This window comes from Paramormyrops kingsleyae, chromosome 15, assembly GCF_048594095.1.
Source record: "Paramormyrops kingsleyae isolate MSU_618 chromosome 15, PKINGS_0.4, whole genome shotgun sequence".
NCBI lineage: Eukaryota > Metazoa > Chordata > Actinopteri > Osteoglossiformes > Mormyridae > Paramormyrops > Paramormyrops kingsleyae.
In genome coordinates this window covers 12693598-12721572 of record NC_132811.1, presented here as the reverse complement: position 1 = coordinate 12721572, position 27975 = coordinate 12693598, and the positions used below count along the sequence as shown (strand labels likewise).

At 47.1% G+C, this 27975-nt stretch overlaps 1 protein-coding gene across 1 annotated transcript; it reads left to right on the top strand.

The window, feature by feature from the left end:
- On the top strand, window positions 1–26264 carry lancl2 (LanC lantibiotic synthetase component C-like 2 (bacterial)). Its single transcript, XM_023802470.2, has 10 exons — window positions 1–474; window positions 1342–1511; window positions 8681–8798; window positions 9547–9754; window positions 11195–11339; window positions 17170–17316; window positions 20803–20985; window positions 23567–23743; window positions 25323–25395; window positions 26088–26264. Exons 2-10 carry the CDS (start codon window positions 1344–1346, stop codon window positions 26162–26164), a joined length of 1296 nt encoding a protein of 431 aa, XP_023658238.1. The 5' UTR covers window positions 1–474; window positions 1342–1343; the 3' UTR covers window positions 26165–26264.
- Window positions 26265–27975: the final 1711 nt, after the last annotated feature.

Below are 27975 nucleotides of genomic sequence, written 5' to 3'. Positions count from 1 at the left end.
ATGGATTTTTTGGGGTGTATAATCCGCTCTCTGCAAATCAGTACGCAGCAGTAACACGCCATCTGTTAGCTCGGAAGCTGTGACTCAAATATTGTTAAGATCGGCGAAAGAGATTCGAAGCGCTGGGCTGGTGGCGTCGGCGCCCCTCCGGAGCCTGTCGTCCGCTTCGATGGACTGAAGCTCTACTCTCTTCATCCACCAGAATCAAAGCTGAAGTCCGCAAATATGTGGGATCCCTCTTTTTTAAAAAAGTAAACCGGCCGCATTACACTTTCGCTGGCTGAATAATAAATAACCAGTGTGTCATTCGTGCGTGGTTTCGCGGGGAATTGTGCAAAAAAAATGATGAATTTGAGTGCAAGAAGCCGGGAGCAATAGAGGAGGAAACTGCATTTGCTTTTCAATTGATGGAACCTTTTGAATTTGGAAACGAAGGGGATTGAACGGTCAAGGGTTTAATTTGGCGTAATACCGGTGAGCAGTGCTGCACTTTTTTGTTTTGTTGTTCCTACTCGGCAGGCGGGAAATGTAACATTAACTCCGTTTTTTCAATTCGACTTCTTTTTCCAAACACTGTAACTGTTATTTAAAAAAATTATTGAGAATAGTTTTGCGTGCATGCGTACTGTATACGATTTGACTGGCAGCAAATATAAATGCCAGTATTTGTTATACAGCTCCGAAATAGCGCAGTCATACACCTGAATTTATATCTTAGTCATTGCTTGCATTTCTAGAATTTAGTTAATTTATCATTCTACACATTCGAGTCATTGTCATAACGTGGATTTTATCATTTGCACGGGGACGCGTTTCAAGCCCGGAGATACAGATAAACAACACAACCTTTAATGGCACTCAACATCTATTATTAATTTTGACAGATGGGAGCTGCCTTTTTTCACAGGTGATTCTCTTATATTTTATATACGTAGGCATAATACCAAATAGGGCATACTTAAACATCATTGTGTTACAGAAACACAATTCTGAAACCACTATATTTCCCAGATACAGATTTAAGTACTTTTGAAAATTCATAGTGTTAGTGATACGGTACTAACGCATAGGAGAACATCGAGAGACCATTTGATTAACTATATAATAGACGGTTGCTTAAAGTCAAATGCAGACTTACGACCCAATCAATTCAAAAGAATGTGAAATTTGCTTTAATTTTCATTGACCCGGTCTTTAAACCCTGCAAATCTACGAGTTCGGGCCGTACGTATCGTCCCACCGTGAAGTCCCTTCAAATCCTTCTGCTCGGAAAACGCGTTTCTTTAACGACTGACATACGGAAGCTTCCGTGGTAACTTTGTCTCCGGTGAGCCGCCGTAGAAATGGGAGAGAACATGTCGAAGAGGTTAAAGCTGGTGTCGGGCTCGGACTCGGAGATGGAGGAGCGCTCCTTCGTCAACCCATTCCCGGACTGTGATCAGGGGGTCCTCACATCCTCCAATTCGGCGACGGAGGATGACGCCAGCGAGCCTTTCGATGCAAATGGAAAGGTGAGAAACTTTGCGTTTGTTGTTATAATTGCATTGAAGTGTTTGTTTTGAAAATGTGCACTGGCAAGTTTCCTGCCAAGGCCGTTTATACCATTATTATATAGCTATAATAACACTATAAACAGCAATGAATAATATTGTTTTTGCGTTTGCAGGCAACCTCTATATTTTCCCCTTCAAATTAATTGAAGTATTGTGCTTAATGACGTTGATGACAAGTTAAAAGCTAATTTCTTTAATTTCCTTATGTAGGTCTCTGACACTTTCTAATTCCCCCTGCGTGCGTCTGTTACCAGCCCTCAGATGAATGATGTTTCGTAGGGACGTAACCGTCTGTCACAAGGTTGCATGTTTTAATAATTTTGGGAGTATTTCATAAATATTAGCCAGCTAATCCGTTTAATTGAGGACCACAGACTGTTCCCTTGTTTTGATTTTTGTCAAGCACCCTTTAGTTCTACCTTTATACTGTTGGAAGGTAACTAGCGTATGCACTACATCATGTAACTTTTGGGGCAGATCATTAAGTATTCAAAACAATTTGTTTCCATTCAGCTGAAAATGAGAAGCATATTATGTCATTTGTTGTTATGAGAAAAATAAACATCCTGGGTGTAATAAATGGAGCTGTAGTGTCCACCATTGTGTGGGATCAAGACACTGTTACTTTTGAAATCTGTCCAAATGTTTCACAAAAGATGCTTGGCTTTTTCTCATATTGATGAATTTTAATTAGGAGTGGAATTCATTTTTATGAAATGAGGACAAATTTGTTCATTTTAGTAACATGGCAGGGAACAGTAACTCATGTTGTGGCATAGTATGTTCTGACTTTTGTGATTCTCTTCTATTAGTGTTCATTGTTTTTGCATTGTTTGTTAATGTTAGTACTGAAACCATGAAAGTTTAGTGTTTGTTTGTTTGTAATTTAGGGAATTAAAGATCGCTGTCATGTTGTTGCACTCAGCTGTGCCGAACTTGTATAGATTTGTCATTCCACTGTGTAGCCAAGTGCTACAACCCACGTAACAGATTGCTCAAATATAGCCAAAGCCACAGCCTTTCATGCTGTGTGTATTTATCCCGTTCCATTGGCCAGACATGCTTGTCGTCTTACTGCCCACAAATACTCACATTTTCCCTTGTAATATAGAGTGGAATGGAATATCCTTTATTGTTGTCATCCACATACAATGAAACTCGGTAACTGTTCTCCACCAATACTATGAAACAGAATAAAAACATAAATACATATATAAAGAACAATAAATTGCAGTAGTGCAATCATATGATTAGAATTAGCAGTGTTGTATACATATAGCAATATGTGAAGATGAATTTTAGAATTAGGCTATTGTCCCCATATTTCGACCTGGATAAATCTCAGAAAGAAGGGGCAGCCAATTGAAAGGCTTCTGGAGGATTTATAGATCCTTCTGAACACTTGGTTTGCCAGTACAGAAGATCCAGAATCTAGTATGTAGGTTGTCTGTGGGGGCTGTGCTGTATAGGGGGTTAGTGTCAAATATTAGCCATCGCAGTTTGACAGATGTGATTATCCAAGGGCATAGGATGTAGGAACTGGGGGGTGGGAGGGGCTTGTACCCCCTAATATTTAATTTGGCTTTATTCATCCCCCCAAAAAAATAGACCTTTGCATTTAAATTAAGTTGTGTCCCTCCAGTATCAAATTCCATCCTATGCCCTTGTGGTTCTATATGGATGTTTTAAGATCAAACTCAATTGAACCCCGCCCCCCTGGAGTTCTAACATTCCTCACCTTTCAAATTACAAATAAAATCGATGGTTACTGTTTTTGAGGCTGGTGATGTCAAATGCGCTGGGAACTCTGGAGGTAATGAACGAAGGTTCATTTCCTGCTTGTGAAATTAAGTTCTCACGGCTACTGTGAGGTCTTGCATCAAATCTTCAGCTGATATTGCCCCTGGAAGGATCCAAAGTAGGGTAGGATGCGGAGTTTCAGCCTCATGTAAGCTCAGTGATCGAGGGCCGCTTCACTTTCAGGGCCTCAACAGGAATCGCCGTTGTGTTGGGAAGAGGAGTTTCTTCATAAAGCGTAAAAAAAACAAAAAAAAAAAAACATGTGCAGCTGCGGCTTCAAACTCTCCGCACTTGGGCCGGTGCTGAGGCAGGCGTGGGAGGAATCGCATTTCCACATCGCTGCAATATTCCTCTCATCTGAGGTGGAGTCCTGGATGAATCGGCGTATTCTGTCAGGATTCGGAGTTTAAGAAGTGCCACAGAAAACAGACAGAAAACGAGCAAACCTGAGGGACTGATGGAGGTGTGGAAGCTGATTGGCCGGGCACTGTTTAATTGGCGACACGCCCAAGTCACTGGGTCCATTGTTTGCCACTGCAGCCTAATGACAGAAATTGATGAGGGACACAGCACTGGATGGGCTGTCCTCTGATCTCCTTGGTGGAGTAACGAGGCTGCAGGGGCCAACTTCAATCGAGGCCTCGTGCTTGCAAGCTCATTCCCGCCAGCCAATTCTCGGGTCCCTTCAGACACGAGATTGGAGGTGTTTCTTCAAAGATCCAAGCTCCCTGTGAATCGACATGGTCTGGAGCCTCCCGCGACCTGTCACGCTTGAGCAGAGCTGCAAACCGCCCTCTTATTAGCTGGAAACCTGCTTTGCGTAGGCCGGTTGCCGCGGGCTGTTTTGTGATTCTAATGGTGTCGTCTGAAGGCTCCGAATATAGGAAATAGATGTAATTTACTCCATCCAAAAGCTCGTTGTGTTCAGAATGTGCTCTAAGGTTTTCTTTTCCCCCTCAAAGTTTAGTTCGAATCTATATGAGGATTTGGGCATCAATAGATAACAGATTAAAACAGAATAGTGAAACTACATGTATCCCCAAAGGGAAGGTCTCTTTTTGCCGATCTCATTTTGCTCTCCATGAGGTACACAGACACTTATACAGGTGTGAGGAAGCTTGGGGGTCACAGCGCAGGATCAGCCAGCATGCAGCACCCCTGGAGCTGGGGATTAAGGGCCTTTCTCAGGCACCTAATGGCGGCATTGGTCTCTTCACTCCAGGATTTGAACCAGCGGCCTTCCGATCATGGGCCCTACCCTTCCTGTATCCACAGATTTCTTTTTGTAAATAGGGGCTATTAACTAATGTTTTTTACCCTCTATGACTACATTCTTACAGAAAGTAATAGTTGGGGCCCTTTTTGGCTCTTGAACACCGTCTATTCCATGAGGCATAGATGTATTATTTATATATATATATATATATGTATGACCACTCTGTGTGGACAGTAACTGCTGTACTGAGTAGTTATTTTCTTTACTGTGGTGCTCTTCCTGTTAATGAGTCTGGCTGTTCTCCTCGGACCTTCGCTCATTAGCTGGGTCTTTTCACCCACAGAGCTGCTGCTCACTTTTTTGACCATAACGCCATTCTCCGTGATGCGGTAGAGTGTGAAAATCCCAGGAGGGTGACTGTGTGAGATGCTGGAAGCACCACGTGAGGCACCAGTAACTGACAACAGCTAACGACGTCTCTTAGATCAGGTTGATTAGTTGCTATAACATTTATCTGCAGAATAACAACCTCCTTTCTCTCCAGGGGTGTATACATGGGCGGGGCCACCGGGGCACTGGTCCCAGTTGAAAGCTGATTGGTCCCTGCAGTGCCCCCTCCCCTGTCACACCGATTCAAAACATATCATTGGCTAATGGTACAGTTGGCCCCTCTGAATGAATTATGGCCCATACTATACTCTCACCGTGAAAAATTCTAGAAACACTTTGACTTTTTTACGTGCTGCTGTTTGCAGGAGAAGGCTACTTGTGTTAACGAGCAATTAACATTTCACATTCACTGTATTTGGTAGAGCCTTTTGTCCAAAGCAACATCCAAAGTGAGGCAAATATCACATTACAAACGTATAGCTGTCAAGGAGTTTGACGAGGCATTAGTGCAGCTAGGCTGAGCGTCCAATGAATGCCCAGGTTCGAGTGTAAGCAGCCGGTATTGCTGGCCGATATTTAAACTTCATCAGTATTCAGAGTTAGCAGCACCAGCTCTAAAGACAAATACAGAAATAATTTTCCGTAGTGGAGGCCGAGGGATGCTGTCTGCTCATTAACCGCTTACAATCTCACTACGGTCTCCCGCTTTGCTGGTGCGCACCTGCCGGCATGATACGACGTAGCTGCTACACATTCATGAGATGTGCCCACAGCCCATGTCATCCCCCTGTCTGAGCACTTGTCCCTCAAGGTCTGTGCACGTCACATGATCCATCAGGTATTTGCCTTTTTAAACTCCTCGTGATTCTGACCAAAAGCCGCAGCGATCTTTGCCTTCTCTCCCACCTCCGATCTGTGACGTGATCCACTGTTTATGCATTAATTACTCGAGTGTGAAACCTGCCTGCTGACTTATGATGCAAAGACTTTGTTTGCTTTAATGAGAAACATATTGGCTGTGTGGAAATACAGATGTTTCACAGAACAATTTAGCTAATTACCACCTGCTACAAACCCCTGGCTTTCATCCTTTATTTCTACCCAATATTTACAGCAAATCTTCCGATTTAAAGGCACATAAATCATTCATTTAATTAAAAGCTCTTCTAAAATGTGCATGTAAGTGTGTAGAATTGAAGCTTTAACTGTGTGTGTGTGGCTTTCTGTAAAAGTTTTTCCAGCATTAACATAATTTCAGACCCCAGGCAGACATGACTGTGTTTATTTCATTGTTTAGCTGGCCTGTGCTCACAGTGAGCGGAATTTGATGAATCTCCGTGTGTTTTACTTAAGAGATTTTAGCTGATGTCTCCCGATTCCAGTATTTTGGGGAGGATATCTTATGGGGCAGTGGAGATCTCGTTGATAAATGGTATCGTCCCCATAGATAACAGTCTTGGTGAGATGTATTTTACTGGCTCACATTAGAGCCGTGTTCTCGCTACGGTCCCATAACTCGGAGGACAGTTGTGGAGGTGTATTCCTGTTTTCGGAGCCTCGTAATTGCGATTGTCCAGAGATATTGAAATCGAGTGACAGTGGGAATGTTGTAATAGCAGTGTGACTGTGTCGGAGGTCCTTATTAGTGTCATTCAGGAACACCATGGTAATATGTGTACTTCCAGGCACAATTAAGAATGAAGTTGGAGCGGTTGCTGAGTGAAGAGAGATGAATAAATTATTCATTTTGTTTTCGGAAATTAGCCGAACTCTTTTCCCCACTAATGGGGGAGTTTTGTTATGTGTGTGTCACTTATCAAAGCAGAGAAATTTGCACAGGCGTTTGATGGCAAACTTCAAATGCACGCTATTCTCTCATGATAATGAATGCTCTCTTACAGGCAATTTTTTTTCATCCTTGATCTACCATGTCATTTCCACCTTTCCAAGCTAAATGTCATTTATTCATTTATCGTTTTGTGAGTGTCCAGGTCTGTAACCTGCTGGTTGATCTGCTGGCACTGGAAGATTATGCTAAATACTGGTGTGGATGACAAGGGCAAATTTGTCATTTTTCCTTGAAAGGGGAACAAAGTGTATTCTGTGTATTGATCTATTTGTATTTAAAACTGTATTTAAATGAAGCTCTGCCTGTTTATGCTTACAATGTAGTTGATATCTTTGGTAACACTTTACTTAAAGCAATCATTAAACTGCATTATACATTCCATCATAATGCATTATTATGCACTCATGAAGTATTATAAACACAGCTATAAATATTTATAAAAAGGCATGACACATAGCCATGTTTATTATGCATAATGTATTATCTATGCAGATCTCGTCTGTAATGCACTATAGATACCTTCACCAGTGCAGTACAAAGCATCCTTAATTCTTATGCTGACCATTATAATACATTATATAGGTATCTGTAGTGCATTATAGATGAGATTCATAATGCATAATACACATGGCTATAATATGCTATGCCTTTTTATAAATATGGCTGTGTTTGTAATACTTTATTAATGCATTATAATCCATTATGAAGGTATGTATAATGCATTTATATGACTGCTTTAAGTAAAGTTTTGCTATATGATTTTATTTTATTGGATCTATAATAGTCAGTTTTTTTTCCCATTTTTTTGATTAGTCATGACAAGTACACACCTGTCACTCACTGCAGCATGTTCTGCAGATGTACCGTTTATTTTGGTAGCATGTAGTGGTGATCTTCCATAGCAGGATGTTCATGGCTGGCTCCTGGGTTAAAGGCCCTCCATGATGGTAGGAGAGATGCGGAATGTATCACTCTGATCCCGCGGCTGCCGGAGCAGGGATTTGATCAAACAAAGCTCAGCCTGTGTGCCCCCATGGTGTCAGGCGTGCCGGGGGGTGCCTGCTCTCAACTCCCTTTTGTTTCGGCGTGTTTTGATCAGACGTCCCTCAGGGCAGGCTGGGTAGCCTGTCAAAGGCGCTGCTGTATGATCTCGGCGGGTGCTGTAAGCTTCCCTTTGTTACCGTGAACTCCTTCGCTACCGTACCCTCGTGTTCCCAGCATCCTTTGTTCTCATAGCAGCCGGCAAATACCGGGCTCTCTGTTGTCCATTTTTCTCCAGTATTTTTTCTGTGTCTGTTTTGCCCCCTTTACTTGGTTTTTGTGGAACTACTACTATGACATCATTCGGGTTTCTGTCACAGCCAACCTGTGCTATCCCTGTGTGCTGTGAGGTGTTTATGCATGTAGTGAAAGGACCTGGGTGGGTCTCAGCAGGTTAGGATGCTGTGCCTGAGATTGGAAGGTCGCCGGTTCAAACTCCTGTGTTGGCTGAGTGATTTTCCTGTTGGGCCCCTGAGGAACCCCAATTTCTCCAGGGACTGGTTCACCCTGCTTTCTCAGTTGTATGCTGGTGGATGTTACCATGGGGTGTAGAAATGAGGGCTTTGGGTGTGGCCTGTGGTTCTGCTGTTGAACTCAAGGGTGACTCTGATAGTGGCCTGGCGATAGGCACTGGCTGGAGCACCCATAGAGATTCCTGGCGAACGGCAGAGACCGTCACTGAAAATGACTGAAACTGAGGTTTAGATATCTGAGGGGAACTATTTGGGGACGAAGCAGTGATGCATTGAGATTTCTGAGGGGGATGGATTGGAAGGTATCCACCATCATGTCTGTGCCATTATTGACTGGTGTGCCATCTTTTCCCCATAGATCAGCGAGACCTTCAACAAGAAGGTCCAGAACAAAATCAAGGATCTGCTGCAACAGATGGAGGAAGGCCTGAAAACCGCTGATCCACACGACTTCTCAGGCTACACTGGCTGGACGGGTCAGCTGGGGGCTGTGTGGTGCTCCGCTGTCTGTCTGTCTTTCTGTCTCTCTTGTGCTCTGCTGTCTGTCTGTCTTGTGCTCTGCTGCTTGTCTGTCTTTCTGTCTGTCTTGTGCTCTGCTGCCTGTTTGTCTGTCTTTCTGTCTGTCTTGTGCTCTGCTGCCTGTCTGTCTGTCTGTCTTGTGCTCTGCTGTCTGTCTGTCTTTCTGTCTGTCTTTCTGTCTGTCTTGTGCTCTGCTGCCTGTCTGTCTGTCTGTCTTGTGCTCTGCTGCCTGTCTGTCTTTCTGTCTGTCTTGTGCTCTGCTGCCTGTCTGTCTTTCTGTCTGTCTTGTGCTCTGCTGCCTGTATGTCTTTCTGTCTGTTTTGTGCTCTGCTGCCTGCCTGTCTGTCTTTCTGTCTGTCTTGTGCTCTGCTGTCTGTCTTGTGCTGTCTGTCTGTCTTGTGCTCTGCTGTCTGTCTTGTGCTCTGCTGTCTTTCTTGTGCTCTGCTGTCTTTCTGTCTTGTGCTCTGCTGTCTGTCTGTCTTGTGCTCTGCTGTCTGTCTCTGGATGGTGCTCTGCTGTCCATTTGTCTGTCTCTCTGATTCAGTATATAACACAGCGTATCTTCAGCTTAACATCAAACTTAGCATTAGTGTTTTTTCTTTAGTCTTCGTTTTGGAGGCTTTGAATGGTCCAGTAGAAGGATGGATATGGTTTGACTGGTGTTAATAATCTTAATGGTCTTATTGGTCCTGCCCTTCCCAACAGGGATCGCGCTTCTCTACCTCCAGCTCTATCGCCTCACTCAAGACTCGAGTCACCTGCAGAGGGCGCTGGACCACGTCAAGCGGACCCTGCGCAACCTGAATGGCCGACGGGTGACGTTCCTGTGCGGCGACGCCGGGCCACTCGCAGTGGGGGCCGTGGTGCACCACAAGCTGAACAACCGCACCGAGTCAGAGGACTGCATTGTCAAGTACGCCCCCCCTCCCATCCCTGTTCCCCCCCCAATTAAGCACTTAGCCTTTTGGGGGCGGCTTTCTCCGAGTGGTGTACTTAATTAGAGGGGCTGCTGGTTTCTGTGAATGAGCCGATGTCAGAGATGTGAATAATTCAGCGACATGCTTCCGCAGTCCTGGTATGAGGGTGAGGCGGGTGCAAATCATGAATAATATTATGCCTCTAATTAATGTTGTTGCGATTTAGTCTCCCGTTCTCAAGTAGCCATTTTCACAACATTTTGCGGAGATTAACGCTGCATTTTTTTTCCACTGGCACATTTATTTGACGCATTTTGATGCTTAGTAATTTAATCAACTATATTAAAACAAGAAATACTGGGCTGGGGGGGGGCTCTCCAGATCATCTCAAAGCATCTTGCCCATCTGGTTTTCCAGGGTTTTAATGTGGGGGTGTAACCTGAAGTAGGCTGTGAGGTGGGCTGATCGCCTGGTTCCCTCTTGCATCCCAGACACCCTCCTGAAACAGTTCTTATTGCTAATAATTGCTAATGTTTGTTTTAGCACAATAAGAGTAACAATCGAACATACTGATGAGTTCAGGTGGTGTGTGTTATGGCATTCATTCTAGCATCAGTAATAACACTTAATAATATTACTATGATAATAATAGCAATAGCCGTAATAATAATAGGAATCGCATGTCACAGCTCCACCTGACTCTGTTCTCCTTATGTCTGTTTTTCTCTTATGTATATGCTGTTAATTATTATCACTGCATTAAAAGAAGCTTTAGCACTACTGAAATTGCCTTCTGCAAACAGTAGGGGGCGCGGTTGTTTAGGCTTCACACCGAGTGTAATCTTTGTGTTGTCAGATAAATGAGATAAATCATCTGTGGAAACCCGTCGTGTTTTTTCTGATGGATATTGACTGTAAGTCATTTTTCCTCAGTGTTACTGTGCATAAAATCAGAGTTTTCGTTTAATGATATGAATATAAAGTGTCTTAACCCGAAAGCAAGTTTAAAGTCAATTTCTGCTCCTGATGCCTTCTGGCAGTGAAAGTCGTTGTGAAATGCTTATACCTTTCAGCAGCTGTATGATTAAATAGCAGTTAAATTGTGCATTGAGTTGGTGGAGGCCTTCGTTAGTGTGATTCCTGAACAGCTCTTAAGACTTTCGGCAAGGCCCACATCTCTGTTCTCCCTCAGTTTTGCAGAATTGCCAATTTTTTTTCCTCTGGCACTTTGTGATGAAACTGCCTTGCTGTGGCAAAGCATTATGGGAAAGTGGCTGGCATTTGGGTAGAATGGCCACTCCTGTGCTGAATGGCAGTGATGGATCTTCATTGTCCTTACTGATGTTTATTTTTTTTGATCAGTCGGTGAGTGTTGGGAATGGCTGGTGAAGGGTTTACCTGTTGTATCTCATGTCCCATGTCCCTCCTGGTCCCAGGCTCCTTCAGCTCCAGCGCTCTGTCACCCTGGACTCGGACATCCCCGACGAGCTGCTCTACGGCCGTGCCGGGTACCTCTACGCCCTCCTCTATGTCAACAAAGAGATCGGCCCCAACACAGTGGAGGAGGCCGTCATCTCCAAGGTGACCGCTCCCTCCTGTTTGCAGGGCGGGTGTGGGTCGGGGTCAGTCGTCACCTTGGGGGCTCATTCTGCAACCTCCACCTCTGGAGTGCTTGAATGGGGGAGGGGGGCTGTCGTGGTGGCAAAGCCTATATTATATTATATTTCATTACAGGAGTCCATTGTGCAGCAGTGGTACCAGTATGGGGAGTGTGCTGCTGTGGATCACGCGTTTGTGTGTTATGTATATGTTACATTGTGGGGACTAAGTGTCCCCACAATGTGAAAAATTCTGTTATTTTGATGTAAGTGGGGACCATTTTTTTAGTCCTCACAAGGGGAAAACTCAGTTTAATAAGAATCTGTGACTGCAATCGAAAAACTAAAAATGTCAGAAGTATTGTATTTGTATTTGGTTACTTATGGTTAAGGTTAGGGCTGGGTGGGGGGTAAAGGTCATCATTGTTGGGATTAGGGTTTTGCTCATAGAAATGAATGGTCCCTACAAAGATATGAATACAAATGTGTGTGTGTTTGTGTCTGTGTGTGGATGGAGCCTGGTGCTTGAATTAAAGCCGGTTAGCGGTGGTGATGCCTTGTCTGTGTGTCCCTGGCCAGTAGCCGTCTTATATCTCTCCAGTCAGAGCGTGCCGGGCTTCCGCAGTCTGCTGTTTCAGTGTTTGGGAGCAGAGGAGGTGTCTCTGGCTATTAAAGCTGCTTGCCAAACACGGTGTAAACACTGACCTTATGCAGCGGGTGAAAAATCCTTGCAGATTCAGAATCCAACCTAGAAGCAGGAGGCTGTTAGATGCACCCTCTCCGACAGACTGTTTGATGGGCTCTTTCATCCACCTACACTGGCCTGCACCCAGCTCCCTGCCATTAACTCCACACCCAGCATTGCACCGTTCCACAAACATCTGATGCATTGTCATAGTCGGTTATGTCTACTGTTGACATTTATTTGTTTTTCTTTTTTATCGGTATTCCCTTTTTTGTGTCCCAGAATTGTCTTTTTAATTTTGCTGCACTGCATTGTGACATCGTGGCGATTTCAGCGGTCTGAGCGGGTTACTGACGGGTTCCTTGGCGGATCTTGCCCAGTCTGGTGTTGCCTTGATGACCGACGTCAGATCGGGTTGTATATCAGTGGTTACACGTGTAAGTCTTCATCAGACCTCTCCGACACCGCATTGACCGTGTGGCTAGTCAGGACTGCAGCCCCCAGTCACTCCAAATGTCACCAGCTTGCAGCAGCATGCTTGTCTAATGTGGTAAATTAATCACGTGGAACTCCATGTGGCGTCTGCAGTGAGCCCATTAGAAGGGCATTGGGTGTGGCAAGGGGGTCGGTGGTATTCATACAGGGTCGATTACCCATAATTCCTGGATTCAGTAGGACCCCAAAGAACCTGACTGTCTAGGTCTCATTCAGCCCCATTAAAGTATATTTACCTTGCGTGTAAGTACATGCGTACAGCCTGATTTGTCGATTAGCTATCACTACCACCAGGGGGTGCTGTGTAAACCGGGAAGGTGGTGTGAGATACCAGATGGGGGGGTGGGGTTTTACTGGGAGATTCGGCCTGCTGCAACGCATCCTTGCTGCCATGCAACATGCTCCTGCCCCCCGGCCCCCCGCCCCCCCGCCTTACCTTGTGATGCTGGCAAGCCGCTGCTCCTCCGTATCCAAATGGAGACGTCCTCGGCTTGGTTTGGTGTGGGGGGGCTGGCACTCATCATGAAAACGTGTCCCGCTTTGAATCCGTTCCCTCGTGGCAGGTGCTGACACTCCCGTCCCCTCCTGCTGGCATGGGCAGGAGTAATGCTGCGCGCCACAGGCTTGACAGGCGTGTGCGGTAGGCGGGTGAGCGTCCTCTGCTGGACGTCGTCGGGATTGCAGAAACGATCGATGAGTGGGTGGGCTGCTTTTGCACGTACATATAAATGACAAGTTGAGGGTCTAATTTGGTGTTTTGAGAGAGGCAGGTTTGGTACCGGTCCATTTATGTGTTTACATTAAATACATTTTCCAGTGTTTTTTTTTTCCCCTATGGAAGATTCTCTTCCCCTTCTGACCCTGTGCTGCTGGTTTTTCATCCTGTAGTTTTTGGATGCTTTTGATCTTGCTGCTCTATGCATATTAATTTCCCTTCTGGAATTAATGAAGTTTATCTGTCTGTTTATTTGTGCAGCCATTCATTCCGCTCTCTCTGTCGAAGAAGCGGCTGGATTCAGTCGGCCTTTGCGGAGAATAATGGGCGACTGCTGGTCGATGGCACTGTCTTAGGCTGCGTGTGGCTTCATTACACATTCTGCTGACGCCCCCGTTTCTCTGTGTCGGTCTCTCGCCTGCTTCTCATCCAGACGCTCAGGTTGCTGACGCTGGAGAACCGTGGTCAGGCTTGGGCTTGCGGTTCTTTATGTATGGCCCGTCTGGTGCGGGGAGGGGGATCAACACATCTCCCCCATGCCCATTTTGCATGAACCCCCCCCCCCCCATCCTCCACAGCTCCAGAAGAGAACATCCTTCTAATGCTGCAGAAGTTCAAACAAGGGCATAGGTTTGGTGGGGTCCAAATCAACCCCCAACACCCCGCCTCCCTGAACACACACAGTACTCCCACCATATCAGTATGGACATGTCCAGGTCCCTACCCAAATCCAAAGGTGCTGCTAGAGATTTTGGGCCCCATGAAAGTGTATTATATTTCATGCCAGATCAATCCAGTTATACTCCAATCCATTTTTTAGGGCCCCTGTTACTAAGGAGCCTTTGGAATCATCCGATTCCCCCACCTTTTATGGTGCCCCTGCCAAAATCTGCCTTGAGTTCATACCAGCCATCTGTTGGGACATCCTTAACTGAAGACAGTACTTCGGGTTAAACAGGAGGTGAAATCTGTCACGTTACTTGATTTACGGATCTTTCCCTGGTTGCAGGTTCGAGCACCAGGCGCAGTTTCTGTGGCATATGTTAAAAAGACTGTAATTGTGTGTGTGTGTGTGTGTGTGTGTGTGTGTGTGTGTGTGTGTGTGTGTGTGTGTGAATTGTGAGTATGTCAGGCCATCTGCAAAGCAATTAAAGCGCAGCCATTTACTTCTGTCGATAAGCTGGTCCAAACTGGTATTGATCCATGGATTTTTTTTTTCCTTGCCTGTCAGTCATCAAGCTGAAAAGCCCCCCCCCCCTCCCACCTACAGTTAATTTTTAAATGCATGCAGTAATTGCTTGGCTCTCTAAATACACTTAATCATTTTGGTATAGATCAGCGTTTTCTAACCCTTCGCCATCCACAGCGAACGCTGCTTTTAATTAGACACGAGTTATTAACTGAAATGCCCATTTTAATTAATCCATCTGTCTTTGTGTTAGTTATTTGTGGCAGGCCTGTTTTAGCAAAGTAGTCTCGGAGATTAATATCAGTAAATTTAATTTTAGTGAATCCTGAAGTAAGATTTTATTTTATGGAGTAACGTTATGCTGCGGGTAGAAGTATATAGTGTAGTTCCTGGCGTAGTTCCTAGCACAGCTCCTGTCTACACCTTTAGTCATGATGCTCAAATCGTGTAGCTGGATGTGCTGTTTGGGTGGGTGTGACTTACGTAAGAGCGCTGCTAGACTAGACTGACATTATGGGATTCAAGCCCCGGATGATAATGGAGACCTTAAGCCCCTCCCACTGCCCCTTCCACAGCTGTCGACATTGGTGACTCATTGATGCTTTGGAGGTGATCCGTCATGTAAACCCCATCAGCAAGGAGACTCTAACATGGCAGTCATCAATACCTAAGCTCACCACAGTCTGGGGGTGGCAGTGATCTCCTAATGAGACCCTGCAAATTGATGGTTAACCCTTCGATCCAGTGGGGGATGAGCAGAATGTGGTCGAAGGGCATTAACTGTGTACTGATGCTGTTGTGATGATCATATGCATTAGCGAACCTGTTGACTGCTTTTGCAGTCCCAAATCTCACCCTTTGTCCGTCCACGTGTAGGGTAAATCACGCAGAGATCGTTAGTTCACGCATTTTTTTTTCTAGTGAATTGTAGTTTAAGTTGAACAGGATGACTGAAAGATTGCTACACTAGTGCTAGCTGTTTTAATACCTGGCTAGTCCTATGTTTCAACAGTAAGACCAGCTACTGCCTTATTTTAGTGCTGACACTAACTGTTCCTACATTTCAGCATTGGCACTAGCTATTTTAGCGTTAGCACCTGCTGTTCCTCTGTTTTAGCGTTAGCACTAGCTGTTCCTCTGTTTTTAGCGTTAGCACTAGCTGTTCCTCTGTTTTAGCGTTAGCACTAGCTGTTCCTCTGTTTTAGCGTTAGCACTAGCTGTTCCTATATTTCAGCATTTGCACCAGCTGTTGTAGTGTTAGCACCAGCTGTTGCTTTATTTTAGCGTTAGCACTAGCTGTTCCTCTGTTTTAGCGTTAGCACTAGCTGTTCCTCTGTTTTAGCGTTAGCACTAGCTGTTCCTCTGTTTTAGCGTTAGCACTAGCTGTTCCTATATTTCAGCATTTGTACCAGCTGTTGTAGTGTTAGCACCAGCTGTTGCTTTATTTTAGCGTTAGCACTAGCTGTTCCTCTGTTTTAGTGTCAGCACCAGCTGTTAGTATTGTACCAGTCAGCCTTTTGATGCTGGATGATCATGGTGTGATTTGGCCATGATGAGCCCCTTGAGAGGGACCACGGTGGGGGTGTGATAGCATATATGTGTAATCCTGCTGTCCACTGGTGCCTCTTGAGGTCGGCAGAATAATCACCCTGAGTGAAAATAAATGGTTGACCCTGTACAATGGATCCAACGATGACACTCTCACCTATGTGTGTAAAATTATTGTGCACCTATACTCATACAAATGCAGAATTAAGGTATCATCCTGAGCTCTGCATGTGAAAAGGTGAGATGAGGCCTGACACTTTGTCATAATTCAGCTTTCCTTAATATTGACAAGGTCCTCCGCCCATGTCCTAGATACCAATTGCAGTTGAGGCATTGCCCGTTGCTCCACCTGCTTTTCTCAGCCGGCCGCCTCATTGGTGTATACACCTGTCATTCCAGCAGGAGCGTACCTGAAGAGCTGGAAACGGACAATGCATTTGCTGGTGTTTACGTTTCTCCGGTGTTCCCAGTCTCCCTCACTGCCTGGTCTATCTGTGCGGTTGCTGGCATTGAGAGCAGCCTTCCTGCAGTCTGCTATTGGTTTGGGCTGGGGGGGGGGGGGGGGGCAGGGGATTATGGGAAACCCAGAAGTAGCTAATATCCTGTGCCAGTCGAAATAGGGTGAGACCACTATTCTTTTTCTGTGGGGGTGGGACACTTGTGAAATGGGGTGGAATGTGTGCTGTGACCCAGCTCCTTGAAGTTGGTGGGTATCTTACAGGGAGAGCAGTGACGCTCTCCAGCTAGATCACGGACACGGGGAGTACAGACAAGCACACTTTTCTGGAAACATATTAAAGGGACCCGCCGTTCAGTGAGTTTAAATGAGCTGCTTTTTGGAACTAGAATTACTGTGGTTTACCCATTTTCAGCACAGAACTTAAATCTCACATTTATGAAGTTTATAACTACCTTTAGCTAAAAAGCAGAGGAGCACCAGTGTGTGAATGTGTACTAAATCTGATTTAGATGTAAGGTAAAATAACTGACTTAAGCTTTAATGATGGAGATTAACTTTATTGGCCTTTAAACTGGTTGTGTGTGGCTCTGGACTGGCATCCCGTCCAGTGTGAACCCCGACCTTGTGCCCTGTGCTGTCACGCAGTCCCCTGTCCAGAGAAGCCTTGCAGCTGTCCATGGTGCTGGCAGTTCATCCGCACTCTGGTCTTATCTCACCCTAGGTGGTGGAGGCCATCCTGGAGTCGGGGAAGAGGCTGTCCACGGCAGAGAAGAAGACCGAGCGCTGCCCCCTGCTGTACGAATGGCACAGGAAGCAGTACGTGGGGGCGGCGCATGGCCTGGCAGGCATCTACTTCATGCTGATGCAGGTGAGAAGTGGGTGTGGGGACACACCTGGGGGTGTGGTTTGTGGGGGTGTGGCCATGCCTGGGGCTGTGGCCAGTGGGGGCAGCGACAGGTGAAGGGGTGTGGCCAGTGGGGGCAGCGACAGGTGAAGGGGTGTGGCCAGTGGAGGCAGCGACAGGTGAAGGGGTGTGGCCAGTGGGGGCAGCGACAGGTGAAGCGGTGTGGCCAGTGGGGGCGGCGACAGGTGAAGGGGTGTGGCCAGTGGGGGCAGCGACAGGTGAAGGGGTGTGGCCAGTGGGGGCAGCGACAGGTGAAGGGGTGTGGCCAATGGGGGCGGCGACAGGTGAAGCGGTGTGGCCAATGGGGGCGGCGACAGGTGAAGGGGTGTGGCCAGTGGGGGCGGCGACAGGTGAAGGGGTGTGGCCAATGGGGGCGGCGACAGGTGAAGCGGTGTGGCCAGTGGGGGCGGCGACAGGTGAAGGGGTGTGGCCAGTGGGGGCGGCGACAGGTGAAGGGGTGTGGCCAGTGGGGGCGGCGACAGGTGAAGGGGTGTGGCCAGTGGGGGCGGCGACAGGTGAAGGGGTCTCGTTCGCATCATTCTGACATTGTGATCAGTCCTTAAATACTGGGAATATCTCCTCATATACAATTTACATCACTGTTCTTAATGGGACGCCTTATTTTTTTGTTTCATTTTTAATATATGCATAATGCTGCACTCTGATTTGTCAGATCATTTTTACACATTAGTTTAGCAAGTTGGATCATGGTCTGGAGCGTCAAGTGGCCCTAGATCAGTATTTTAAGGGATGGATCAGCTCTGCTGTTTGGCAGTAAACCAGATCTCCTTGCCTTTAAATGATGGAGAGCCCAATGCTCTTATTAAGCTCCTGTGCACCCAGCTTTCCAGTTTTGCCAGTGGGGTAGGGTTCTGCCAGCCCTCCCCCCATCCTGCTGGTGAGGTTCCCTGGGTCACTGCTGCGGAAAACCTGCGTGTAAATGGGTCAGCAAAAATGTGTGAATTTGTACTCGGGGATGAGATCTGGGTATTAACTTTAGATGTTCATTTTCATGCAACGTGTATAAACCCCCTGGGATGTATGTGCGTTTGTGATTGACATGTTTCTGAATGCGACGTGGCCCCAAACAGTTCAGGTATTGTTAAGGGGATTAGGGGGTGTGTTTCACTCAAATCAAATAAGCCAAACTGCCCGTGTTGGAAAGCAGGATGATTGCTGTTTTGTTTAGATAACCAATTCGCTGGTCTTGTGGGCACTGTGACAAACATCTGAATCTCTGCATGTCTGCGGAGTCCTGGACTTCATGTACATCATCACTTTGAGGAATCTGTTTCTCAAAGTATCTCAACACGGCTCTTTGAGCTCCAGGAGAATAGAAGCTGCTTCACTGCAGGCAATTGTGGAGAGAAGCATGAGTTTTTTGTGGTTAATGTTAGAGTATAGTTAAACAGAACAGAACCCAGGCTGCACTAGGACCCTGGAGGACCTGCAGAGCCTTTGTTTAGAACCTGGAGCCAGAGGCTTCCCAACACTGCCAGAAGAGCATCTGCTCCACTCAGTCAAGCAGGGAAACACGCTTCCTGTGTGGACAGCTGCAGCTCGGTAAACATCGGAGGCAGAGAGATGGGCGTGGCGCACGCTGTTTAGGACAGATGCAGGTGAGGGTCATTGGCGGCAAATCTGTGGCCTCCATTGTGTTCTGGAAAGAGCTGTACTGCATTTGGCCGGGAATGTTGTAGACCCTTTCTGATGATGGTGATGACTCGCGTGAGATCCTTTTCTTCGGCTCTCTGAAGTGCGTGATGTGTGATGTCGTCAGATGCTGAGCGGGCCGCAGTCTGCAGAATGCATTATTCACGAGGCTCTCTCTGCCCTGAACGCTTTCCTCGGAATCGATTCGGGCCTCTGTTTTGCTGTCTGGGATTCCCGATAACTGCCGTTTGAAGCGGGAGCTTTTCCACTGCACCTGGTATCCAGCGGGAGCTTGGAAAAATTGAGAATCCCCCCCCCCCCCCCCCCCGCCGGAGCATTTCTGAATTGAGACTTGAAAGTTTGAGTACCGCGAAGATTTCGACTCGAACATGCCGGAGAATTCCGGACTATCGTAATGCCAGCCCAGCCCTCTGTACCATTTGCCGCTTTCGCTGTCCTCTAAATCCTTGCAGCTACGTAGCTCTGAGTGACTAACCTGGACAGTGTGCAGAAGGAGGGGAGCTTCAGACCCGCACCAAGGTGCGTCCAGGGACCAAAGGCCTCCCCCACATCTCAGCCTTTTTTCCCCACTCCTTTGACATCCTAACAGTAAGGTACCCCCCCCTCAACAGTAGTATGCCCCCTGTGAGACATGCTGATCTAACTTGACACAAAAAATCTCATTCATCCTCTCAAGCAGGAGAAGACTCAGAGTAAGTACAGTAACCCAGCTGGGGTTTTTGAGACCTGATCCTCTACTGCATCACACTCCTTGCATCTAATTCCACCATTTTATAATTCCCCCCCCCCCCCATTCATATGTTATTCTGTCCCAGTAATGCCCCAAAGGTGACCGAGCTGTAAACCTGGAAATGGTGTCCTGGCAGATGTTAACCAGTCCCTGGAGCAGTTAGGGTTAAGGGCCTTGCTCAAGAGCCTAATGGTGAAATTACTCTGCCAGTCACAGGACCTGAACCAGGGACCTTCTGATCCAAGTCATGGAGTCTTATCCCACTGAGCCCAACCCCGTCTTTGACGTATGATGTGTGACACGCACAGCTTGGGATAATCCTGTTTCCCCAGCGGAACCCTCAGCCTCTATCCCCAATGTGGCTCTGCATCACTGTGTCTAACTGAGCGAGCAGCTATCAACACCGACACCAACAAGGACATAACGATTCGTCAGACTGCCACTGGTGGGTCAGGAAGTTTGGCTGGCAGTGAGCCGGTCAGACACTGGTCGGCTTGGTAATAATAGGTCTGTCTGGGACAGGACTGGGGCGCTGGTGAACCTCAGCTGATGTCGGGCTTCGGGGACGTCCAAGGGGTGCCTGGGCTGGTCCCTGCGCGTCTCTGGCATTTACAAGGGACTGTGTTTTGATTATAGTTTCATCGATGATATACAGAATCACACATAAGTCTTCCTGTTGGTACAAGAGGTACTCCCTACCTCAATTCTGATCCCCGGTAATTTTTCCTCCAGATCGCTGTACGCTGGGATGATATATGGCCCTATTATTCAAATCACGGTCCTCGAGGTCCGAGCACTGCTGGTTTTCCAGCCTTCCTTTACCTGTGAGCCAGGCGTGAAGCCTCTGACCAATCAGAATCAGTAATTATTAAACTAACTACCTGGGAGAACTGAAAACAAGGCCTGGATTTGGAATCGAGGTCCAGATTTGAAGAACCCTGACATATGGTCAGCGTAAACGGTGGTGGCGGTCTGCACCATTCTGGAGTCTGAGCCCCTAGGAGACACCCCCCCCCACGCACTGATGTTTCTCTGCATCTTCACAGCCGGGGGCCAAGCTGAGCCAGGAAGTTCTGACGGAGCTGGTGAAGCCCAGTGTGGACTACGTGAGGCACAAGAAGTTCCGTTCTGGGAACTACCCGTCGTCGCTGAGCAACGAGACGGACCGGCTGGTGCACTGGTGCCACGGCAGCCCGGGGGTCATCCACATGCTCATCATGGCCCATAAGGTGAGTGTTTGCCGTGACTTCCCCCCCCCCAGGTCTGCTCACAGTTCCCTCGGTGGTTAAAAATAACCCTCCCGCCTCTCTGAGTAATGTGGCGAGGTCTCCGGCCCAGACACGATCGGTTACTCTCCGCAGAGCGGCCCAGACACGATCGGTGACTCTCCGCAGGCTGGGCTGCTCTCTAAACCCGTCCCCCTTATGGTAGATGCTCCAGGAAGATTTATGCGCCCGTCCGCATCCTGGCCCTCTCTGAATAAGACAAAAAAAAACACCATTTGTTTGTCTAAGACTTGGATCCTACACCTTAGCTTGTGCCCGGGAGATATTCTGGGGACCTACCTGTAGGGGGTGCTGTGGAGGTCCCTAGCTGACTGGGGACTGTTGACCAGCCACTGGGCATGAATGTTCCTGCCAGAGCAGCTGGAGTAACTGGGACAGGGAATTGGGGGCACACTAGTACCCATGTACCTGTTAATGGGCTCTCCAGGGTCATGACACGCGTCTGACCCAGAAGGCCTTGCTTCACATCGCGGTAATGAAAATAAGCTAACTGCCACTGATATTTACTCCGCCCTGTAACCCCTCCTCGTGCTCGCCTCATTTTAGCCCTTACGTGTGCACATTCATGGAGAGGACGACCTTCTGCGGTCACGTGCTGCCGCCCGTCCCAGTTGCGTCGACGGTTGTCCCTTTATTCTTTGTTGCACCAGAACCATTTAGAAGGCAGTAAGCCGCCATTGTCGGTGGAGATTGATGAGGAGCCCAACTGGCGCCCAGCTTTGGGTCTGATGTAATTTAGATGAAATGCCCGGAGGAACCTTATTAAACACAATGCTGTAGGTAAAGAAGTCTGGAACTGAGTATGAAATTCCCACTGCTGTCCATCGTAACCAGGCTGGTGTCCTTGAAGAAATGGGTGATCTGCAGTGACACCTGGTGGTGGAAGTGGGTATCGCCAGTCGACTTTAAAAATGCCGCGCTGCTCAATCGCATTCAGATGCCTGTTCAGTTGGGAGGAAACGTGGTTCTTTTTTTTTTTTCCTTCTGCTTCTTTAATGAGGTCACTTCGTGGCATCATCTGTCCTTTCGAATCCACTCTAACCAGTGTGCATGCTGCCGGTCCTCCCAGATAACTTCCCCGGTAAATGATGACTTGGAGCACCAAGGAAAGTGGAACGAATTTCATATTTTGAGAAAAATTTCTTTCAGACAGCTTGTTACGCTTTGCCAAATGACAAGGGGATTCAAATCCATTTACTGCCACCACATGTTTATTTTGTTGTTGCCTGAGATGAATAAGCCTGTAAAAAGATCCCTTTTAGGATTTATATCTACCACCTCCGCTTTGTGTATGTGTGCAGTTTGCCTGTTCTGCCTATTTTGCAATGGTTTCCTTCAGGTACTCCCTGTGTGTGTGTGTGTGTGTGTGTGTGTGTGTGCGAGAGGTGTGTGTGTGTGGCCTGGCGGTGGACTGGCATCCGGTCCAGAACATACCCCAGCCTTGTGTCCTGTGTTGCCTGGGATCAGCTCTAAGCTGTCTGTGACCCTGACCAGGATAAATGGTTAGAGGATGGGTGGATGGATGGATGGATGGATGGATGGGTGGATGGACGGACAGACAGATGTTAAATCTACACTCTGCCTGTCAGACTAGCTCATGTAGAAGGCTGTGGGTTCTTGTGGTTTTGCTTCATTTTGATGCTTTTCGCTTTTTTTCTTTTGGAGGGGAGAGATTGTCTTGTAGCCATTTGAGGGCTGGCTTAAAGTTCCTGTTTGCTCTCGGCCTGCTTTTATGATCATGGGTTTCTGGTACCCTCTTAGTCCAGTAGCCCTCATAGGCGGGCGGCAATATGAGGATTCAGATGGCGGTTATTCCAGTGAATGGCAGCTCTTTGGTATGGTGACATGTTTTGGGTTTGTAGAGGGGGGGGATCTTGTGAGTATGGTTACACACTGCTTACAGTCAGAGATGTTTAAGGTGTACTAGAGGGCACTAGGTAATCCATCTGACTCACCTGTCCCGCTGAGATTGAAACAAGAAACTGTCCATTTTTTATTTTTTGAGCCAGTTGAAGGGCTTGGTAATTAGTAATGTTCAGAGTTGTTCCAGACAAACTAGTAACGGGTCAGGTGTCTGGTCTTCCCATTTCTGTTGAAATTGGTTTGATAGTTTCGGTCTTAACTAGGCAGGGCTGCCCTGTGGATATAGGCGTGAATCTGCTCTCCATCAGCATGTAAGCGTGCATCAAATGTGAGGAGCTTTGTAGAACTTGGACCTCTGCTTCGTTCTGATGGGCTACATGGGTAAAAAGGTCATGGATTTTTAATAGCACCCTATATAAAAGTATGTGTGAGAGGAAAGTGACTGGTGAGCAGGCCTCTGCGGTGCTGCCTTCCCTTCCCATCCCTCCATCTTTGCCAAGGCTGAATGCCAGCTTGTTTGTGGTCCATTTCCACGTTGTGTGTTTTTGCTAAACTCTCCTGTAGCCCTGATAATGAGCACAGAAGTTGCCCTTTTCTAGAAGTCCAGCCAGGTTAATTAGAGTCTGGTGTCCACCCCCCCCCCCCATGACCCTGCCCCCAGGTGTTTAAGGAGGAGAAGTATCTGAAGGACGCAGTGGAGTGCGGTGAGCTCATCTGGCAGCGGGGTCTGCTTCGTAAGGGCTACGGCATCTGCCATGGCACGGCGGGCAATGGCTACGCCTTCCTCTCCCTCTACCACCTGACGCAGGAGAAGAAGTATCTCTACCGAGCCTGCAAGGTATGGCTGCCCCCCTCTGGCTGGGGGCTGAACTGCAGCCCTTCTCGGGTCACCTGAGGACAGGATGCTGGTCCATTTTTATGGGCTTGTGTCCATGTAAATTGCCTAGATGGTTTTATAGTACAGTAATGTTTTGGTCAACGAACAGACCACATATACAAAAGTGGTCCCATGAGATTATAATGGAGCTAAAATGTTCCCATCACTTAGTGACATTGTAGCTGTTGTAACGCTGCATTACATAATTTATTACTCGCATGTTTGTGGTGATGCTGGTGTAAACAAACCTACTGCTCTGCCAGGCATGTAAAATTACAGCGCATACAATAATACAGAGCAAGCATTACTTGACAGTGATAACTATGTGAGCTGTTAATATATGTACCACATTGTTCATTTGTTGTTATTTTAGAATGTACTCTTTGTACTGTAGCCTAGGTGTGTAGCATGCTATTCCTTCTCGGTTTGTGTACTCCATCATGTTCACACATTGCCTAACTACGCATTTCTCAGAAGGTATTCCTGTCGTTAAGTGACACGTGACTGTAAATTTATATTATTTGAAAGCTTTTTATTGTGGGGGAATAGAAGTATAGTTCCCTTTTATGATGGAACCAACAATTAATTGGAACAAGCAGAAAAATCAAACAAAGGATAGATAGCATGAAAGGATGTCTGTCTATCGGTAGGCAGGTAGGTAGATTTCACTGATTGATTTTGGAAAGGAAGAATTAAAACAGAGAATGGGGTGCATGTTATTCTGCAATTCTACAGTTACTCACAGCATACACCTAGCATGTACTTAATACTCCTAATGAACAGCACTTGCATAACACATGAAGAGGAGGTCGCTGCTAATGAGAGAGACCACCTTTGGGTACACTCTCCCAGGTGTGTCGTCATTGGGTCACAGACTGGTTGAAATATAATGAACGATATTCAATGGACATTATTAGATTAAGTGTTGAGTGTTGGATGGGGGTGAGATGCCCCGGGGTTAAATCCCCCCACAGCTGCCATGTGGGGGGGGCAGGGATGTCCTGGTAACAAGCAGGTAGACAGAGGTTCCCCCCTCCCTCATCTGCTGAATATTTCATAACTACATTACCTGCAGAATTCCTGACTGCCACTGCATGTGGTGAATAGTGAGATTTGATATAGAGAGAACATCTCCGGTATCCCAGCATGCTCCTTTTCTGTTTTGTACCCTGAGGTAGTTTTTTTGGGGCTTCGAAGAGGCGCTGGTGTTCAGATATCTACATGCGTTGAGTCTGTGACCTCAGTTTTGTTCGGTGAGGGGCAGGGGTGACATACACTGTGGCGGACAGCCATTTAAGACACACAGGAGACGCAGTCACTGAAGAAACAGTTCATTAGCAGCTAACCGTGTTCAGGTCTGCATGTCGCAGAGCTGCGCTCGCGGGGTGTCAGCCTGTGGCTTCCAGCTGCAGCCGGAGATCAGCTGAGCATGGTGGTGAAGTGGGCGGCTGCGTCAAACCAGCATGGCCTGGCGATGACGCTGAACTCCGGGGCGGGCAACTCCCATAACGTCTAAGTGTTTGTTTTCGCCTTGTTCCAGTTTGCCGAGTGGTGCTTGGGGTACGGGACACACGGATGCCGCATACCGGACAGACCGTACTCCCTGTTTGAAGGTAATACACCTAATCCTCTCCCTGGCATCTCCTGAGCGTCACATGGGCTCTCAGTGTCTTTAACGAGCTCCCTCTCCACCGCCTGGGTGTCTGACGTAACCGCTCCTGCCAGTTCGCTGGAATCCATTAATTTCACCATCTTCCAGTTCCTGGAACCTGAGCTGCTGGCCAAGTGTCCATATTACATGCGTCTAGCAGCTGGGTTCTGTCTCCGGTAGCTCAGCCGGGTAGCTGGTAGTCATATCACCACTGGAACCTTGAACAAGGTCCTTAACCCCAATTTCTTCAGGGGTCCCAAATGCCTGGTAACAGGCTGCCGCACACATCAAGAGCAGAATCCCGCGTGTGATAAGTTATGCCTCTGCTGTCCGGCCAGAACGCCTTGCACAGGCTAACGCTGTATCGCCGAGGCGTGGCAAAGGCGAGGGCTTCGATTGGAGGAGCCAGTTTATCGCAAAGTGCATTGAGGGAAGAAATATGTAGAAGACGGATGAGAGCAGCTGGCAGAGCTTCTTGTCGGTCTTTGTGGCCACTTCCTGTGACCCCCCCCACCCCAGGTCATGTGTAGCCAGTAGCATCTAATGCCCTCCAAACCCAATGAGGTATAATCTGACCATTTATTGACCATTGAAATCTCTTCTTGGTTACTGTACTCACCTGACTGTACTCTCTGTCCTCCCCCCCTCTTTCAGGTATGGCGGGGGCTATCCACTATCTTTCTGATGTGATCGAGCCTGAAACTTCCTGCTTCCCGGCCTTTCAACTTTGATCTCTGCTTTTGGGTGGATCTCGGACTACCTGGGTTGGGATGACTCAGTGCCCCGGCGTTGACCCCCCCCCCCCAGCCCATGCATGCTTCTCTTGTTCCCCCCCCCCCCACCCCACCAGTTGCCCTTCCCTCATATGAGCGGCCGCTCTCACTGACACGCGCAGTCAGAACGCTCAAACTCGGTTTGTGCTGAAATATGTGGTGTTTTTTTTCTGTCCTTTTTTATATTCGTGTCACGAATGAAGCTGAAATCACCGCCTTTATAAACGAACCTTTTCCTTTTCGAGCGACATGCTCCCCCCATATTTTAAAACCGGATTCATTGTATGATTAACTCGCGCCATGTTTCTGCTCTAAATGAATGTCGCTCCACTGTTTGCGTTTACTTCCTGTTCTGTTCACATGATACATGCCATCGAAGCCTTTCCTCACGATAGATTAAACACTGGATCAGTGTAACCATGATGTGAGTTACTGCGTCTCTCTAAATAGTTTCCCATTCCCACTGGTGCCATTTTTCCGGATTGATCCAGTGAAGCAGGTGCTTTGTTTGGGGGCATCAGCGTGTGGCGTGCAAGCTGCCTGCCTCTCGTTTCGGAGATGGATTGAAACGGCGGCGGCATAGTTATAATTGGATTTATTAAAAAAAAAAAAAAAAAAGGAATGTCCAATGTTCAAATGGCAGCTTTTTGCAGTGTGTGCAGAACTGCTGCAGTGCCGGCTGGGCCGCGTGACGGACCGTGGCTCGTGCCGCCTCCCGCGATCGGTTGAAATCATCCGTCACGGGTTAGCCCCCCCCCTCAGCCTCGTGCGGTACTTGCGTCCTGCTTTCTCAGTCCATAGGAGATATGAAGAAACAAGCATTTCGCATTAGGGTGCCTTTTTGCCATCCAATCCCTCGTCTCTGTTTATATACAAGTGTGAAAATCGCAAGTCCGGGGTCTTTCGAAATCTGGAGTCTTTGATGAAGGCGTCTGGGATCCAAATGGAAGGGGACATTTATCTTTCAACCAGAACCCTGCTTTTTTTTTTGCCTGCCTTATAAAAAAATCGCAAACACTGTTATATATGTGCATTGTTATTTTGCCCATGTTTACAGTGTGTCAAATCCAAACAGTATTTTGGTTCACGGGGAATATGTGATATTGAAAAGATGGAAAAAGGTCAAATGTTGTGGATCAAGACAGAAAAAAAGTCCTGAAATTTCACTGAATGACATTTGCTTTTTTCCTTCTCTTCAAAAGCTTTACACATCTTCAGATCTAAAACAGACCAATCTGAGTGTCCAGCAGAGAGATCAGCCTTTCCCGCCTTCATGCCTCGATGATTTATTTATGTTAACCCCGTGTATGAGGCGAGCCTGAATGTGAATTTTCCCTGATGTTGACTGGTGTAAGCAGCATGGTTTTAAGCAGTGTAATAGCAACACCTTTTGGATTTATAACGCTGAGCCAAAGAGCTTCAGACCACGGGGAAAAAAATCCATCAGCCTGATATATGAATGGCAAGATAGCCGCAAAGGCGTTTTTAACGAGCCGTTCGTCATGCTCCTGGCTGAGGACTTAATTTAAATGTGTACCGGACCTGTCCGCTCGCTGCTGATGTGAAATTTAACCCCCTTTTAGAGGATGAGATCCCACTTTCTTGCAGACATCCGGTAATTTTCCAGTAGCTGCGGTGACGTCCAGAAGCAAGTTTGTGAGGGCATTGCGAATATTTTATACGTTTTAATAAGCTGAGAATTTTACAGGTGGTCTAGGTGACGGCGGGGGTGAGAATTATGAGCAGTCGTAATTCAGTCGGGAACCAGA

What these genes read in the sequence shown, in the direction of transcription:
- lancl2 (XM_023802470.2), top strand. Translation starts at nt 1,344, where the DNA reads ATGGGAGAGAACATGTCGAAGAGGTTAAAGCTGGTGTCGGGCTCGGAC. An exon ending in CTTTCGATGCAAATGGAAAG is followed by an intron (nt 1,512 to 8,680) that starts GTGAGAAACTTT and finishes TTTTCCCCATAG; the next exon opens with ATCAGCGAGACCTTCAACAA. An exon ending in ATCTCTACCGAGCCTGCAAG is followed by an intron (nt 23,744 to 25,322) that starts GTATGGCTGCCC and finishes GCCTTGTTCCAG; the next exon opens with TTTGCCGAGTGGTGCTTGGG.